Source organism: Oreochromis niloticus, linkage group LG12 (assembly GCF_001858045.2).
Source record: "Oreochromis niloticus isolate F11D_XX linkage group LG12, O_niloticus_UMD_NMBU, whole genome shotgun sequence".
Lineage (NCBI taxonomy): Eukaryota > Metazoa > Chordata > Actinopteri > Cichliformes > Cichlidae > Oreochromis > Oreochromis niloticus.
The window spans coordinates 36,826,480-36,844,879 of NC_031977.2; the positions used below are offsets into that span (position 1 = coordinate 36,826,480).

Here is an 18,400-nt window from a genome sequence, read left to right on the forward strand (position 1 = left end):
GTAATCAGGGAATGGAAAACAGGAGGGAGAAATTAGGGCTAACGAGACAGGGGGAAGTAAAACTAAATACACTGACATAGGACTGGAACTATCAAAATAAAACAGGAAACAATTTACAAAGACGTAGACTTGACAGAGAGAGACAGACTTGACAGAAAATATAGCTTGTAATACGAAACCAAACCAGCACAACTCAACAATCAGAACACAAATCATAATCTAGAAAAACACCAAAATATAAGAAACAGAAAAAAACAGACGTGTTGGGTGGCCGAAAGCGTAACATACTGTTACGACTTGTCACCTAGTGTAAAATGTTACACTTTGGGAGTGAGAATGTGTTGAGTAATCACAGTAAAGTCTTTGAACCAAAACTAACAGCCCCCACTGATACACATGATACGTCATAACCCTGATTCCAAAGCAATGACCATGAAATCTGATTCTTCCCATACGCTCTAGTGTTCAGTCAGTCACCCTTCTGTTCAAAAATTATGTTCAGTATTTACACATAACACTTGTGGTGTCTAATAGACTCCAATTTGTTCATCAAGAGAGTCCTCTTGAGAAATAAGTCAAAAAAAATTTCAACTGAAGAGAAAAAGCAGGAGCAACTGTAACAGGCTGCTTGACACATGCACACTCACATTTTTGTTGTGACGATCTTTGTCTCACACGTTTATTTGTAACCGTCGTTCCTAACACAGCAGGCTGGAACAGGCCCTGGATTCCTTTTCCTTTCTGACAGATTAGCTGTCGTCTGTGGAGTTATTAAATTTCATGCTCTCGGCTTCTCACACAACCACAATGCACGCTGCATTAAAGTGACAGAGGACAAATGAATTCTTTTAAACTTTAAACAATGAACATCAGGCCGACAACACATCAGGATGTCGTACAGAACAACGGTGCAACGAGACGACAAACATGAAGGCGCACCGATGCAGATGTTTTGTCATCTGTTCTGCATGGATCCAGCCTCTGAACGTCGACACAAATCTGTACAAATATAAAAATATAAAGCATAAATTTGTGTCGAGTAGGCTCACCCCACCCAAACACCAGCACACAGAGTATGGGTGGGTGGTTGTTCCCACCCAATCAAAAGTGAAGAAAATAAGGCTCAGAGAAAACATGAGCAGTGTTTCTAACTTCTGATTGGTTGGGCAGTGTAAAGCCCGCCTTCATGCTGTCATCAGAGGTGCAACCAAACAAAGAAGCAGGCGCCATGTCTCACCTGTGAACTCAGAGGACGACGAACAGGTAAAGCACAAATTTATCTGCTGTTTTTTCTCAACAGTTAAACTCATCACAAAATGTTTTTTCATGTTTTGGATTCTCTGCAGGTCTGCTTCACCTTTGTTAGCTGTGTTTGTGCTGTGAGGTGTGTTGTGATTCTCTTTGTTAATGATAGTTTCATTTTGATCGTTACTGCCTTTAATATACTCTCAATTTTTCCTCATTTACATCTTTTCTTTTTGGCTGCAGAGAGTGAAACTGTGTGTTATGATGCAGAACTATAATTTATAATATTATGATAATGAGCAGATACATGAAAATTAGGTTATTTCTCATATAACATATGATGATATAAATAATTTAACCTGAGCCAACAGAAATATTGCATGTAAAGTGGAGGGTGAGACAGTTGAGTGGAGAGGAATATTTTAATATTTTATCTATATGAAAATTTTAATCTCTCTACTGAAACTACCATAAGACCCCCCTCACTCACACACACACACACACACACACACACACACACACACACACACACACACACACACACACACCTTATTTGCAGCTGCTCACCTGTACCCAGCAGGCTGGAACAGGTCCTGGTATTCTCTTTGTTGCAGATTGTACCGCCCACACTCAGATCGTGTTTCACTTTCTGGAGTTTTCAGACTCTCGTGATCTCATCTAATCATCATTCTCAGAAGCCTTTGCTAAATTAATCCTTGTAGCAAGATGTGAATGTGATTATGATCCAGGTGATGTGGTCTATGGTCGTTTCTGTCCGACTGTTTGGAACAATCTTGGTCCAATTATGCACTTGAATGCAGCACACATGAGTGGATCCATCAAAATATTCTTTAATTAAAACTCATTCAAGTAATATCTTCTTGTGCACAGAAAGCTTCCTGAAATCAGAAATGATCTCTGAGGTTGAGAACGTGGAATAAATCATTCATGTGTATAAAACACTTCTACATGTGTTCAGACTGAGGCCCCCTGATTCTTCAGTCTTTTGCTCAGGATAAATCTGGTTGATCAGTCTTTAAAAAGACTTTAATTTCTTTGAAAAGTGCAACTGAAAGTGAAAGATGTGACACCCCCCTCCCCCAGTTTGTATACAGCATACTGTTCTTGGTGACCAACTCAAGACCAAAGTTCAAAGAACCTAAAATGCATTTTTTTTCCTTCCAGTTCATCCCCTGGTCTTTTCAGAAAACTGACATCATGGCAACCAAAACAGCTGGTGAGTCCACTCATATGTTATTGATCAGCAGTGTCCAAATATGTCACAGATTTAGAGAGTAACTGTAACATCAGTTCAGGTATTTGAAGTGAAAGTAAACAACAAACAGGTGCAGCAGCAGGGTGGAGCATCATCCAACTGCCATGATCACACTGTGCTGCTGGTTTTAGGAGCAACGTTGGCTGATAGACATATCCAACATGCTCACAGTACATGTCGCCCTGTTCTGCTGATATACTCACTTGTTCATTTCCAGTCGCTTCACTTGCTGAATCCAGTGTAACACTATCTGTACTTACCAAATGTTTAATGCTTGGAAATCAGGACTGTTGACCTTCACTAAGCATCAGTATCAACAATTTGACCAGGATGCCTAGGCCCAAAAATCACACAGTTGGAATCAGGTTACAAGAATTGAAATGTGTCCCAAATATCTGGATCCCATCAGAGGCTAGTTTCATAAAGGAGATTGGTAATAGAATAGAATAGAATAGAATAGAATAATCCTTTAATTGTCCGCCAAGGGGAAATTAGGTTGTAACAGCAGCAAAAAAAACACATATTCAAACAAAACAGGACAGAAACACACAAAAAGTTTACATATTTACATCATGGACAATAATTACCGAAACAGTACCGTACAGTTATTAAAATGAAACTACAGATAAGTAGTAAACCCAGGTTGTAGTGTGCAAACAGAGCAGGATACTGAAAGATGTTTAAATAGTTAAGAATATTTAGAATAATTAGAAAAGTACAGATTGTGTATCGTACCTGTGCATTAAAAAGTAGACATGTAACTTCCAATAAGTTAGTGTATATAAACTCAGAAAAGTGATGTGCAAGTTATAATAGTCATGGATGTCCGGCTGATTGGTAGCTGCTCCACCACAGGAACAGTAAGACCTCCAGCACATAATGAACACCACACTCATAAACACATTTATTAAATAATAACAATGGATTGGATTTCTATAGCGCTTTTCAAGGCACCCAAAGCGCTTTACAATTCATGCTCACATTCACACACTGGTGGAGGCAGCTACGGTTGTAGCCACAGCTGCCCTGGGGCAGACTGACAGAGGCGAGGCTGCCATATCGCGCCACCTCTGACCAACACCAGTAGGCGGAAGGGTAAAGTGTCTTGCCCAAGGACACAACGACCAGGACAGAAAGACCGGGGATTGAACCGGCGACCTTCCGGTTACAGGTGCGCTTCCCAACCCCCTGAGCCACGGTCGCCCCATAACACGTAAACACAATTTTAAACAATAACCCTTTTCCTTTTAGTGTCTTTCCACTCAGTGTTCCCAATATATATATATATATATATATATATATATATATATATATATATATATATATATATATATATATATATATATATATATATATATATATATATATATATATATATATATATATATATATATATATATATATATATATATATATATATATATATACTTTTCAAGGTCCTTTGCCCCAAAGAAAGCAACTTGAGCTCAGGGAAATGTAAAATGGATCATTGGATACTAAATGAAAAAAAAACAGCCTACAAACAAATGTGCAGTGGAATTAACCAAAACATATTCATAACATCCACTATCAATAACTCGGTGTCAGTGTCACTAACGGCTCATCTAGCAGTCTTGACATGATAAAAATACAGGCTCGTTCAGGCTCATGCTATTAACAAATTTCCTTAGGCATTTAGGCATAAACACACCGACTCGGTAACTGACGTTGTATCGGCCGCCGTATTAGGACAGTAGCCAGGCTTGCTTAACCGCTTGCTAATCAGAATCAGCAGAATCAGCATACTTTATTAATCCCTTAGAAAATTATGTGGGTTACAGTTGCTCCAGTACAGTAACAGAAACAGACTAGACTATTTAACAATACAATATGTTAAATATTGCTGCCATTTTAATTCGCTGCGGATGTTGGGTCAAACATCACGCTGCTGCTCAGCGCTGTCGCATGTTTAACTCCTCCACTGTTATTATCAACAGTTTTTAACCAGAACTTTAAAATCCTGGAGTGTTCATGCACACAGACTGAGAACCTGAGCTCATGGTTTTATTCCACTTGTCGGGCTGCCTTGGACACTGTCGCTCCATTAAAAATCAGGCTCCCTAAAACTAAATCTGAGCCCTGGCTGAACAACACAACCCGAGCTGTCAGACGCGACTGTCATCGAGCCAGGGCTGGACTGGGACAAAAAAATCGGTCCGGGCATTTTGACTAGAGACCGGCCCACCAGGTATTAAAGCCATAAAGCCTTTGAATGAAAACGAACGCTGTTGTGACAGTGATGTACAGTCTTGTTGGTATATGTATGATGTTTATAGATTTTATATCAGATAAAAACTTTGGTTGTAAGATTCAGATTATTACTTATTAAAAGCGAGACATTTTAAATGAGAATAAGTAAGAAAAGTATTTCTTTGTGCCCCCCTTTCCCTGTTAATGCCCTACCTGGCCCCCTGGCAACACTTTGCTAGACCCGCCCCTGCACAGATACCAGCTGTCAGCTACTTAGAAAAGGATCCTGGTGTTATTTGTCTCTCAGAAACAGTTCATAACTTCCCTTCAACTCATTCATGTCACCTAAAAGGTAAACCTGTTTCTCCATCACCTGTTCAGCTCTGATGATTCAGTAAGGACATCTCCTGGTTTCATCTTCATGTTTCCCTCTCACCAGATAACCAAACCGATATCATGACCAGCAGCTTTACAGCTGTGGCTCCAGCAAACATCAGCTGATACTAGAAATTAATATTAAATACATTCTAACAACAGCTGATCAAGCTTAAAGGTGCTGCTGTTGTTTAGCGCGACATCTGCTGGTTTCCTCTTTCTGGCACAAAGTGGGCGATAAACAAACAAGAGAGAAAAGCCGATCAGCTGATCATTGATCAGTTTCATGATTGAAGTAGAAACAGGAGAGGGAGGGGAGAGAATGAGAGAAGAGGAGGCAGCTGTGCAGCAAAGACACAGAATAACTCCAGCTTTGTGTCTTTTTCATTGTAGCTGAAGTTCGGGACAAACTGTGTTCCTTTTCACCTCAGTACGAAACGCGTAATATTTTCTCTGAATACGAGACGATTCCATCTTTTTACGGGACGGTTGGCAACTCTAATAATTAACCTTATGAATAAAATAAAGTTCACTATCAGTAACATCACAGCACCCACCCAGCTGTATACAAACTCCGTCATGCTAGCTAGTACGCAGTACCAGTTATTGTAACTGACGGTAAAAAGTCAGCACAAGGAAAATAAACTCCACCTAAACTTGGTTTATATCTGACCCAGATAGACTGCAGGTCATAACTTCTTACCTGAAGTTCAGCTCACCTGACACTCGGACTGGCGGCCGCCTCGGGTCTCCCCTCCTCCTGCCTACCCTTGCCGTCATCCACCTGCTGGCCTCTGCGAAAGCTCCGCCATAGGAACCACCACCAAACAAGTTATTAAACGAGTTATTTTTACACATTGGCCAGCATCTGGTCAATCCACCAGCTTTCATTGTTTATACCGTTACAACAAAACAAAAACAAAACAAAAAAACACCCATCGGCCCATAAAAACGAAAAATCACCATCAGCCCACCGGGCAAATGCCCCGTTTGCCCGATGGCCAGTCCAGCTCTGCATCGAGCTGAGCGCAAGTGGAAAAAGGACAAACTACAAGTGTCATTCCAGATGCTAAAGGACTGTTGGCATCAGTATCAAAAAACTGTAAAAGATGCCAAAAGAAAACACTTATCTGACATTGTTCTGTCAAACTGCCACAACCCGCATGTTTTTATTGAAAACTATTAACTCTGTTCTTAGTGCACCACATACTGACTGTATCGAGCCCTCATCTGGAGCCTGTGAAAATTTTTTACACTTTTTTACTGAGAAGGTCTCCTCCACCAGGTGTCATGATCCTGGGTCATTTTGACCCAGCGTTTTGTGTTGTATGATTATTTTCCTCTGTTCTGGTTATTCTGATTTTGGTATTCTGTCTCCTCCCCTTGTGCCCTGTTCGTGTTCTGGATTTCCTGTTGTATTCTGTAGGTCTGTGTCTGTTGTCATCGTGTTCAGCTTGTATCCTCAGGTCGTCTTGTGTATTAGAATCAGCTGTGCTCCCACCTGTATGTCATTACCTGCTCTCCTTGTTTGTGGGTGTATATATAGTGGGTGTCAGTCTGTGCCTGTCGTCGGCTCGTCTGTGTATCTCTGTGTTAATCTGCGTTTGTCCGCGTTCCATGGTGCTTCGTTCCTGTCCGTGTCTTTCTGCCCCGCAGCCCTTTTGTGTGCTCTCAGGTTTGTTATTTAGTTTATCCCAGTTTAGGTCTCCTTCAGTTATTTGCCATGCCTCACTGCTTGTTTGCCACCCTGCCACTTTTGTAAATAAACGTCACACTCTTCATCAGTCGCTTGCTTGCATTTTGGGTCCTCATTCATGCACAACACGACTGCTGCCCCAGCCGTGACACCAGGGCTCACATGTCTCCTTGTGCTCGTGACCCCTCAGTCTCTGCTTCCTGCTCTGCTGTCTTTGACAAGTTTGAGCCTGTGACTCTGTCCTCTTTAAAGGAGACTGTTGGCCATTTTAAGCCTGCAGGGTCTACAAATGTTGCTGTCCCGCCTCAACTCTTAAAAGAGGTGTTACCTACAGTTGGACCGTTGGTTCTTGAGCTGGTAAACCACTTTGATGTCAGGTGTTGTCCCTAAAGATTTTCAACATGCAGTAGTCAAACCCCTCATTAAAAAACCTGCTCTTGATCCTACGGTTATTCCAAATTATAAGCCTATCTCCAAATTATGTTTTCTTTCCAAAATTCTTGAAAAGATGGTTCACAGCCAAATAATGACCTTCCTGGAAAAGCAAAAAGTTTTAGAGGTTTTCCAATCTGGTTTTAAATCCTTTCATAGCACTGAATCAGCCCTTTTAAAGGTTTCGGGTGGGCATTAGGGGCACGGTACTGGAGTGGGTCAGGTTGTACTTGGCGGGGCGAACTTTCTGTGTCAGTCTTTGTGACCATGTGTCGTCCTCCGCTCCTCTCTTGTATGGTGTCCCACAGGGCTCAGTTCTAGGCCCCTATTCTTTTCTTTATATCTGCTTCCTCTTGGTTGTATACTGAGAAAACACGGCATTGCATTTCACTTTTATGCTGATGACTATCTAGATCTATGTCCCTCTAAAGAACAAAGGTACATACTCCACACAGCTATTACTGCAGTGTCTTGATGACATTAAGGCTTGGATGTCTCTTAACTTTTTAAAATTCACTGACAAAAAGCCTGAGGTGATGTTTTTTGGTAGCCCCACTGAGACCCTCAATGTGTATTTAGATACCGTGGCCCAGTATAATAAGCCAACTGTCACAAACCCTGGGGGTGAAAGTTCAATTCAATTCAATTCAATTCAATTTTATTTATATAGCGCCAAATCACAACAAAAGTCGCCTCAAGGCGCTTTATATTGTACAGTAGATAGCACAATAATAAATACAGAGAAAAACCCAACAATCATATGACCCCCTATGAGCAAGCACTTTGGCGACAGTGGGAAGGAAAAACTCCCTTTTAACAGGAAGAAACCTCCGGCAGAACCAGGCTCAGGGAGGGGCGGCCATCTGCTGCGACCGGTTGGGGTGAAAGAAGGAAAACAGGATGAAAGACATGCTGTGGAAGAGAGACAGAGATTAATAACAGATATGATTCGATGCAGAGAGGTCTATTAGCACATAGTGAGTGAGAAAGGTGACTGGAAGGGAAAAACTCAATGCATCATGGGAATCCCCGGCAGCCTACGTCTATTGCAGCATAACTAAGGGAGGATTCAGGGTCACCTGGTCCAGCCCTAACTATATGCTTTAGCAAAAAGGAAAGTTTGAAGCCTAATCTTGAAAGTAGAGATAGTGTCTGTCTCCCGAATCCAAACTGGAAGTTGGTTCCACAGAAGAGGGGCCTGAAAACTGAAGGCTCTGCCTCCCATTCTACTTTTAAATACTCTAGGAACAACAAGTAGGCCTGCAGTGCAAGAGCGAAGTGCTCTAATAGGGTGATATGGTACTACAAGGTCATTAAGATAAGATGGGGCCTGATTATTTAAGACCTTGTATGTGAGGAGCAGGATTTTGAAATCAATTCTGGATTTAACAGGAAGCCAATGAAGGGAAGCCAAAACAGGAGAAATATGCTCTCTCTTTCTAGTCCCTGTCAGTACTCTTGCTGCAGCATTTTGGATTAGCTGAAGGCTTCTCAGCGAGTTTTTAGGACTTCCTGATAATAGTGAATTACAGTAGTCCAGCCTGGAAGTAATAAATGCATGAACTAGTTTTTCAGCATCACTCTGAGACAGGATATTTCTAATTTTAGAGATGTTGCGCAAATGGAAGAAAGCAGTCTTACATATTTGTTTAATATGTGCATTGAAGGACATGTCCTGGTCAAAAATGACTCCAAGGTTTCTCACAGTGTTACTGGAGGCCAAGGTAATGCCATCCAGAGTAAGAATCTGCTTAGATACCATATTTCTAAGATTTTCAGGGCCGAGTACAATAACCTCAGTTTTATCTGAATTAAGAAGCAGAAAGTTAGCGGCCATCCAGGTCTTTATGTCTTTAAGACATTCCTGCAGTTTAACTAATTGGTGTGTGTTACCTGGCTTCATGGATAGATAGAGCTGCGTGTCATCTGCATAGCAGTGAAAATTTATGCTATGTCTTCTAATGATGTTGCCTAGGGGAAGCATGTATAATGTAAATAGAATTGGTCCTAGCACTGAACCCTGTGGAACACCATAATTGACCTTAGTGTGTGAAGAGGACTCTCCATTTACATGTACAAATTGGAGTCTATTAGATAGATATGATACAAACCACTGCAGCACAGTACCTGTAATACCTACAGCATGTTCTAATCGCTCTAATAGGATATTGTGGTCGACAGTATCGAACGCAGCACTGAGGTCTAGCAGGACAAGCACAGAGATGAGTCCACTGTCAGAGGCCATAAGAAGATCATTTGTAACCTTCACTAAAGCTGTTTCTGTGCTGTGATGAGCTCTGAAACCTGACTGAAACTCTTCAAATAAGCCATTCCTCTGCAGATGATCTGTTAGCTGTTTGACAACTACTCTTTCAAGGATTTTTGATATGAAAGGAAGGTTGGAGATTGGCCTATAATTAGCTAAGACAGCTGGGTCTAGAGATGGCTTTTTAAGTAAAGGTTTAACTACAGCCAGCTTGAAGGCCTGTGGTACATAGCCGATTATTAGAGATAGGTTGATCATATTTAAGATCGAAGAATTAATTAATGGCAGGACTTCTTTGAGCAGTTTTGTAGGAATGGGGTCTAAAAGACACGTTGATGATTTGGAGGAATTAATTATTGAAGTTAACTCAGAAAGATCAATTGGAGAAAAAGAGTCTAACTTAACATTGATGGTACTAAAAGTAGCTGTAGATAATATTACATCTGTGGGATGATTATTGGTAATTTTTTCTCTAATGATAAAAATTTTATTTGTGAAGAAGTTCATGAAGTCATTACTAGTTAACGTTAAAGGGATGGTTGGCTCAGTAGAGCTCTGACTTTTTGTCAGCCTGGCTACAGTGCTGAAGAGAAACCTGGGGTTGTTCTTATTTTCTTCAATCAGTGACGAATAGTAAGATGTTCTGGCTTTGCGGAGGGCTTTCTTATAAAGCAGCAAACTATTTCTCCAGGCTAAATGATGATCCTCTAAATTTGTGACACGCCATTTCCTCTCCAGCTTACGAGTTATCTGCTTTAGGCTACGTGTTTGAGAATTATACCACGGAGTCAGGGACTTTGGATTTGAGGCCTTAGTTTTCACAGGAGCTACAGTATCCAGAGTCGTACGTAGTGAGGAGGTAAAATTATTAACAAGATAATCGACCTCTGTTGGAGTAGCGTTCAGATAGCTGCTCTGCTCTATGTTGGTACAGGGCATTGAAGATGATAACAGTGGGTGGATTATATTCTTAAACTTAGTTACAGCACTTTCAGAAAGACATCTACTTTGATAAAGTCTACTCTCCACTGCTGTGTAATCAATTATTGTAAATGTAAATGTTATCAGGAAATGATCAGACAGCAGAGGGTTTTCAGAAAACACTGTTAAATATTCAGTTTCTATGCCATACGTTAAAACAAGATCTAGAGTGTGATTAAAGTGGTGGGTGGGTTCTTCTACATTTTGAGAGAAGCCAATTGAGTCTAGTAACAGATTAAATGCGATGTTGAGGCTGTCATTTTTAGCATCTACATGGATGTTAAAATCACCCACAATAATTATTTTATCTGAGCTGAGCACTAAATCAGATAAAAAGTCTGAGAAATCAGAGAGAAACTCTGTGTAAGGCCCAGGTGGACGATAGATGATAACAAGTAAGACTGGTTTCTGAGTTTTACAGCTGGGGTGGACGAGGCTAAGCATCAGGCTTTCAAATGAATTAAAAGTCTGTCTTGGTCTTTCGTTAATTAATAGGCTGGTGTGAAAAATTGCTGCCACACCGCCCCCTCGGCCTGTGCTTCGGGATTTCTGGTAGTTAGAATGACTCGGGGGTGTTGATTCATTTAAACTAACATACTCATCCTGCTGCAACCAGGTTTCTGTAAGGCAGAGTAAATCGATTTGTTGATCAATTATTAAGTCATGTACTAACAGAGACTTGGAGGAGAGAGACCTAATATTTAATAATCCACATTTCACTGTTTTACTCTTTGGTTCAGATGTGGATACTGTATTGTTCTTTCTTTGTGATTTTTTATGTTTAAGTTGTTTATTGCTGGTTTTTAGTTTGTTTTTTGTCTTTTTGGGAGCTGACACAGTCTCAATGGAGATGGGTTTTTGGGGGGGTAGCAGGAGGAGAGAAGCTGCAGAGAGGCGTGTAAGACTGCAACTCTGCTTCCTGGTCCCAACTCTGGATAGTCATATTTGTGGACTGTGATCTGAAGCTTGACAGTCAGATTAACTCAGCTGACTGAAATAAAGCCAATTTTTTCATGGAAGCACTTCGAGACAGTGATCCACACCTTTGTTAGCACTAAGTTGGATTACTGTAATGCACTTTATATTGGGGTCAGTGCATCATATATTACTCGTCTACAGAGGGTGCAAAAAGCAGCAGCTCGTTTTTTAACTGGCACTTGAACGTTTCAGCACATTTCCACTATTTTAGCCTCACTTCACTGGCTGCCCATTTCTTTTAGGATTCATTTTAAAATTCTTTTATTTGCTTTTAAAGCTCTCCATGGCCTAGCCCCATCTTATCTCTCTGAGCTGCTACAGCCTTATACACCCACCCGCTCTGTCATGTCAGCTGATCGGCTGCTCCTGAATGTACCCGGGACTGAGAGTAAACTTAGAGGAGCAGCTCCAGAACTGTGGACTGATCTGGACCAGACTCCCAATACTCCATGTTCACAAAACACATCTAGAATGGTTTTGCAAACTCCCATGCACCTTGAAGTGTCCTCTAGGGGGTAAAGAGCTGGTCCAGTGTTCCAAGACCAGGACAAAAACCACATTGTTCCACCATCCTGGCATACACTTTCCCGGGGTGAAGTGTGTGTGCCCCCTATATTTGGAGCACACCCTCTGGTCCCCCTTCTTAAAGATGGGAACCACCACCCCAGGCTGCCAATCCAGAGGTACTGCCAGTACAAACAGGTTAGTTTCCAGCACACAGTCAGGAATTGTGTTGGACTGGTGCACAGTGGCTGTGGTGCTCATGATCAGAGTGCTTATAATTTGCGTTTAAGCTGATGATTCATTAACTAAATTCCAACTTTATACTAACTTTATACTGTCTAGTATAAAGACAGTATAAACAGTTTAGTATCAGTGTAGAGGACAGACATCAGTCAAGAAAAAGAAAATCTACTGAAGCTCATATTAAAAGGTTTTGTGAGTTGTGATATTTTCCCTCTTAGGGTTTCCCCACCCGCCCACTCTAACCCTTGACTGTACTCATTTTACTGTTACCATTTACAATATATGCAACAGAAAATAGTTATTTTTTTAAACTATCGTTCAATGCAGGTGTCCTACATAACAGATTCAAACTGAGTACATTCATTAGAATTTAGATTTATGCACTAACATTATTTCATTGTTATATTAATATAGCACAAGGTTCAGTTACCTTTGTATGAAAATTGTTCATAGAAATGTTCTTCAATAGGTTACTTTTTACTTTCTTACACTGAGTACATTTCAGTGTAAGAAAGCTCATCCTCCTTAATAGAGAGCTGACATGGCTGTTCAAACTTAGCCCGGCCCGTCATCAAGAAACCATATTGTAAAGTGTACCTGCCAGCGCTATCACTAAGCAACCTGTTTTAAGACAAATTTGTAAATGATTATTTCTCAAGTGATATGATTAACAATTACAAACTATGTAATGGAATGTGACGTAAATATGTGTTTCGGAATTTTTGAGGTAAAATAACTTTTTTTTTTATTGCAGCACGTGAACTCAGGATAATGCTGTTTGGAAAAAGTGAGAAGAAGAAATCAGCCCTGGAAAAGCTCCTCGTTGGGAAGAAAGAGTCTAAAGGTTTTGGAGGAAAGCAATCTGGTGCTGCCTCTGGAGAGAGGAACAGGAAACCTCTCACAGTTGTAAAAACTCCCGACATCTTCAGTCTGCCTGTGGAAGCGCTGTTTAAAGAGATGAAGAGCTGTGTGAGTCTCTGTCCTCCTGGACCAAACGTTCTGCTGCTGTTAGTGAAACCTTCTGATTTCACTGAGGAGAACAGACAGACTCTGAATTTGGTTCTGAGCTTGTTTGGTCAAGATGCTTTTAATCACTCCATCGTCATCCTAACACATAATGAGGAAGGGAATAACTCAGTGGATAAACTCATTGAAGAATCCAAACAAAGGCAGCACTTCGTTAATTTTGACAGAAAAGACTCCTTCTCAGATTCCTCAGAGTTGATGGAAGAAATGAATGAGATAGTGAGTAAAAACTGGGGGAAATATCTAATGTTAAAAGAAGAGGCTAAACCCAATCTGAAGTCCAGTCTGAACCTGGTTCTGTGTGGGAGGAGAGCAGCAGGGAAGACGTCAGCAGCCAAGGCCATTTTAGGTCAGACTGAGCTTCATTCAGTCTCCAACTCATCAGAGTGTGTTAAACATCAGGGAGAGGTGTGTGAACGTTGGGTTTCCCTGGTGGAGCTGCCTGCCCTGTATGGAAAACCTCAGGAGGCAGTGATGGAGGAATCACTCAGGTGTATCTCCCTCTGTGATCCTGAGGGTGTCCATGCCTTCATCCTGGTCCTACCTGCGGCTGCCATCACTGGTGAAGACAAGGGAGAGTTAGAGACCATCCAGGATGCATTCGGCTCTCGAGTCAATGACTTCACCATGATTCTGTTCACTGTGGACTCAGATCCTACAGATCCAGCTGTTCTAAACTTTCTAAAGGAAAACAAGGACATCCAGGAGCTCTGTGAGAGCTGTGGAGGAAGATCAGTTGTTCTCAACATCAAGAAAAAACAGCAGATCCCAGAGATGTTTGAGATTGTTGACAAAATTAGTCAGCCTACAGGACAACTGTGCTGTTACACAGCCACAACATTTTTACACGCACAAATGGAGAAAGTCTTAAAACTTGTCACTGGTAAGTAGTTTAGATTTTATATTTTCCAATGACCCACTGAGTCCTGATCTAACGCTAAGTTAAATGCAACTATTTTCATGTTTTAGGTGGTGAAGTTGGAGAACAGGACTCAGACTGTCTCAGGATTGTGCTGATTGGGAAGACTGGCTGTGGAAAGAGCTCTACAGGAAACACCATTTTAGGAAGAGACGAGTTTAAAGCTGAATCAAGTCAAATATCAGTTACACAACAATGTCAGAAAGTACACGGTGAGGTGGACGGTCATCCTGTTCTTGTGGTCGACACTCCTGGTCTGTTTGACACAAGTTTGTCCAATGAGGAGGTTCTAGAAGAGCTGGTGAAATGTGTCAGTCTCCTGGCTCCAGGACCACATGTCTTCCTGTTGGTGATTCATATTGGCAGATTCACAGCAGAGGAGAAGGAGACACTGAAACTCATCAAGCAATTCTTTGGGAAGAATTCTGAAAAGTTCACCATCGTTCTTTTAACCAGAGGAGATGAACTGGAGCATAGCAGATTGTCCTCAGAGGACTACATCAAAAACAACTGTGATCCTTCCTTTAAGAAGCTCCTCTCTGACTGTGGAGGAAGATACCACGTGTTCAATAACAATGACAAACAAAATAAAAAACAAGTCAGTGAGCTGATAGCAAAGATTGACACCATGATGAAGGACAATGGAAGGCGCTGCTTTACCAACAAGATGCTGCAAGAGGCTGAAACTGCGATAAGGAAGGAGATGCAGAAGATTTTAAAGGAGAAGGAAGAAGAGATGCAAAAAGAAAAGGAAGAAATTGAAAGAAGATATATAAAAGAAATGGAGGATATGAAGAAAAGAATCGATGAAGAGAGAGAAAAGGAGAGAATACAGAGAGAAAAAGATCTAGAAAAAATGAGAAATAAAATTAGAGAAGAAGAAGAGAAGAGAAATCAGGAACAGGAAATCAGGGAAAAGGAGAAAAGGGAAAAGGAAGCTGCAGAAGAAAGACGTCGACAAGAATTTGAAAAAGAACTTGAAATGCTGGACAAACAAATTCAGTCAGAAAAAGAGGCAAAAGAAAATGTCGACAGAAAACTGGAAGAAGCCAGAGAAGAGATGAGAAGAAAACAAGAGGAGTGGGAGAAAGAACAGAAAGAATGGTGGGAGAAACAACAACAAGAAGAAGACAAAAGACGAGAGGAAGAGAAAGAAAAAATGAAAAAACTACAGGAAGATTATAACGAAAAGCTGAAATGTGAAAAAATCAATAAAGAGGAGGATCAAAGAAGAAGAGAACAGGAAATAAAAGGATTGGAGGAAATTCATAAGAAAACTCTGGATGATCTAAAGAAGAAACATGAAGAGGAAGCCAGAAAGAAAGCTGAAGAGTTCAACCAAGCCCAGAAGAAACACATGGACGAATTAGCAAAACAGAGGGAAGAACATAAGAAGGAAATGTATGACTTAGTGAAACGTGTGACCAAAAAGACTGAAAATTTGAATAAGATCAAGAATTTAATGCAAAAACATGAAAAACAAATCAATCGGACTAATGAGGAGGACATGGAAGACCTCCAGGAAGAACAAAAAGATCAACTAAATGAGTTAATGAAAAACATTTTGGGAGAAGAGATCAGCAGCTCATCAGCCTGCAGCATTTTATGAAATGAAACGTCAGATGTTCTTCTCTTTCTGTCATTTAGATAAGAGAATCTTTAAAGTAGCACTGATTTGTTGTTGAGCATGTTTTACTCCTGCTGTCGATCACAGCCACAGAAACTGATTAGTGATCATCAGTCTCAGCAGTGTCATCATTAAACCACAGGTCTTTACACCAACATTAAATATGCTTCTGACTCAGACTGGTCAAACTAATTCATCTCATGTACAGTAATGACTTGTTGATACATGTTACTGCACTTCTGTGTTCCTGAGTTCTAACATTGATTTACTTTTAAACATCGACTCAGGCTGCTCTGTGGTTTTAGTTCGACTTGATTTGACCTCTGCTTTCGATACAGTTGATCACCACATTTTATTATCGAGGCTAGAACATGCTGTTGGTCTCAAAGGCATAGTCCTATCTTAGTTTGAATCAGATCTCTCAGAGAGAACTTTCTCCGTTGCTATGAGGCAGTACTTTTCCTCTTCTGCCCATATCTACTGTGGTGTGCCCCAGGGGTCTGTTCTTGGTCCTACTTTGTTCTCCCTGTATATGCTGCCTTTGGACTATACTTTCAAAAAATATTAACATCTCTTTCCACTGCTATGCTGATGACATCCAAGTTTACTTCCCCCTGAACTTGGATGTCTCTGACCCACTACAACCTTTGTTTAACTATCTTCATGATGTTAAAGTTTGGTTATCACAAAACTTTCTCGCATCAAATGAAAATAAAACTGAAGTAATAGTCTTTGATACCTCTTTGCTTCAGAAGCACTGTGTCGAGGCTTGATTCATTTGGCTACAGTCATGTGATGTCTGGTTCTGTTGTGTATGTGAGTATGTTGAGTTGATTTTGGTCAATCGTGTGGGTTTGTTAGGATTCTGTTCTTTTCATTTGCTTTTGTTTTGTGTGTGTTTATTTTATCTGAAAACATTAAATACTTAAAATGTCAAAAATCTGCTTTTCATAATATAAAAATCATTAAATAACTTTAGAAAGACTTCCATTTGACTCTTTCAATTTAATTGAATGAAAATTGAATAAAAAATATATTTTATTTTTAAAATAATCTTAAAATCTTGTTCTACTAAATGTGCAGCAATTTAATTTGTTTAGCTGATAGTCTGTGGGACCCAGGAAGACCATACTCCTGCATCTCTACCCAGTTGCGTTGCAGTTTCTGTGCTCTCCAGCCTCTTCTGTTCCATGTGAGAGGATTTTATCTAAGGCAGGAGAAATTATCTCCAAGAAAACGAGCAGACTCGGCCATCGCACACTGGAACAAATTCTCTTCTTTAATAAAAACCAAACAAGATAACCTTAAATGCATCATGTTTTTACTTTACAAGTTCATAAGTATTTCCCCTTTCCAGTTCACAATCAACTCTACCCCCAGGTCAAAGCTATGTATAAGAAAATTGGTCAAATATAATATTATTTATAAACGTACCTGTCCGTCTGTCCAGTGATTAATTGCATAAGTACGAAGTCACGAAGAGGCGAAGGATGACCTCGATTGCAGCTATTCAAAGACCAAATATAACGTTCCAGAACACTCCAGCTCGCATGTTGGTCTGCTCCAAGCCTTTCCACATATGTAAGTCTTTTGTTGTAGTTGTCACGTAATTTATCATAAAATAATTGTAGATGTAGGTTACAATAATAATATTGATTTGAACTGAATTCGTTACGCTATGGTGCTTTGTTTACTGTGGCCAGTGTTGGGAAGGTTACTTTTAAAATGTATTCCACTACAGAATACCGAATACATGCCCCAAAATGTATTCTGTAACGTATTCTGTTACGTTACTCAATGAGAGTAACGTATTCTGAATACTTTGGATTACTTAATATATTATCATGCTGTTTACAACTACATGAATGTCCTATTGCTGTGATTTATTACTGTTACTGAAGGTCCGCGGCTCCGAACAGTAGTAAAGGGACCTGTGGCTAATACGGTGGGTTCCGTGTCGGGCTGGTAGCCGAAAACTAGCTTTACTTTGTTGTCTGGGTCACTTTGCTTGCCAGAGACAGAGAGAGGCGTTGAAAGGCTGCTCCAACGGAACTTATTTACACGAACACAGTGTACAGTTCAGTCTTAATAGTTACAAATTACTTACAAATGGGCTCGTCAGGCACTCTTCTTGGCTGCAGTGGTTATTATTATATTTACATGCTTCCAGCTCCCGTTTTTGCTCCGTGACAGCTCGGACTTTTCCTTTCTCTCCCTCCCTCGCTCACAGACACATAACGTGTATGGCAGTCCATTCTCGCTGCAGCACGGACTACACTGCCCATGAGGCTACATTCTTTAGGGCCATGCCTGTAGCATTCTTCCTTTTAGCTTAGCACAACAACAACAACAAAAAAGCGCTCTCTCACCCAGGAAACACGCAGAGAGAGCGCGTCACCCTGTAACCATGGCAACCGTAACGCTGCCGCCTGGAACAACATTACGTAGCTGTCAAACAAACCCAAACAGTCCTGACCCGAGACAATATGAAACAGGGAAGTACCGCCATGTAATCCATTTATTTCAACAAAGTAACTGTATTCTGAATACCACCTTAATAAACGGTAACTGTAACGGAATACAGTTACTCATATTTTGTATTC

The 18,400-nt window shown here is 40.6% G+C and overlaps 1 protein-coding gene across 2 annotated transcripts; it reads left to right on the forward strand.

The window, feature by feature from the left end:
- The first annotated feature begins 1,160 nt into the window (after positions 1-1,160).
- Positions 1,161-16,744, forward strand: LOC100711088 (GTPase IMAP family member 8-like). 2 transcript variants are annotated; one of them, XM_005466324.4, is made up of 5 exons: positions 1,161-1,263; positions 1,347-1,384; positions 2,431-2,482; positions 12,980-14,134; positions 14,221-16,743. In XM_005466324.4, the coding sequence occupies exons 3-5, from the start codon at positions 2,464-2,466 to the stop codon at positions 15,777-15,779; spliced, it is 2,733 nt and encodes a 910-aa protein (XP_005466381.2). In that variant the 5' UTR covers positions 1,161-1,263; positions 1,347-1,384; positions 2,431-2,463; the 3' UTR covers positions 15,780-16,743. The 2 variants fall into 2 exon arrangements, with proteins under 2 accessions (XP_005466381.2, XP_003460330.3); XM_003460282.5 differs by lacking the exon at positions 1,347-1,384 and having other exon boundaries at positions 1,164-1,263; positions 14,221-16,744.
- Positions 16,745-18,400: the final 1,656 nt, after the last annotated feature.

Coding starts and splice junctions, on each gene's coding strand:
- LOC100711088 (XM_005466324.4), top strand. Junction 14,135..14,220: donor AGTCTTAAAACTTGTCACTG/GTAAGTAGTTTA, acceptor TTCATGTTTTAG/GTGGTGAAGTTGGAGAACAG.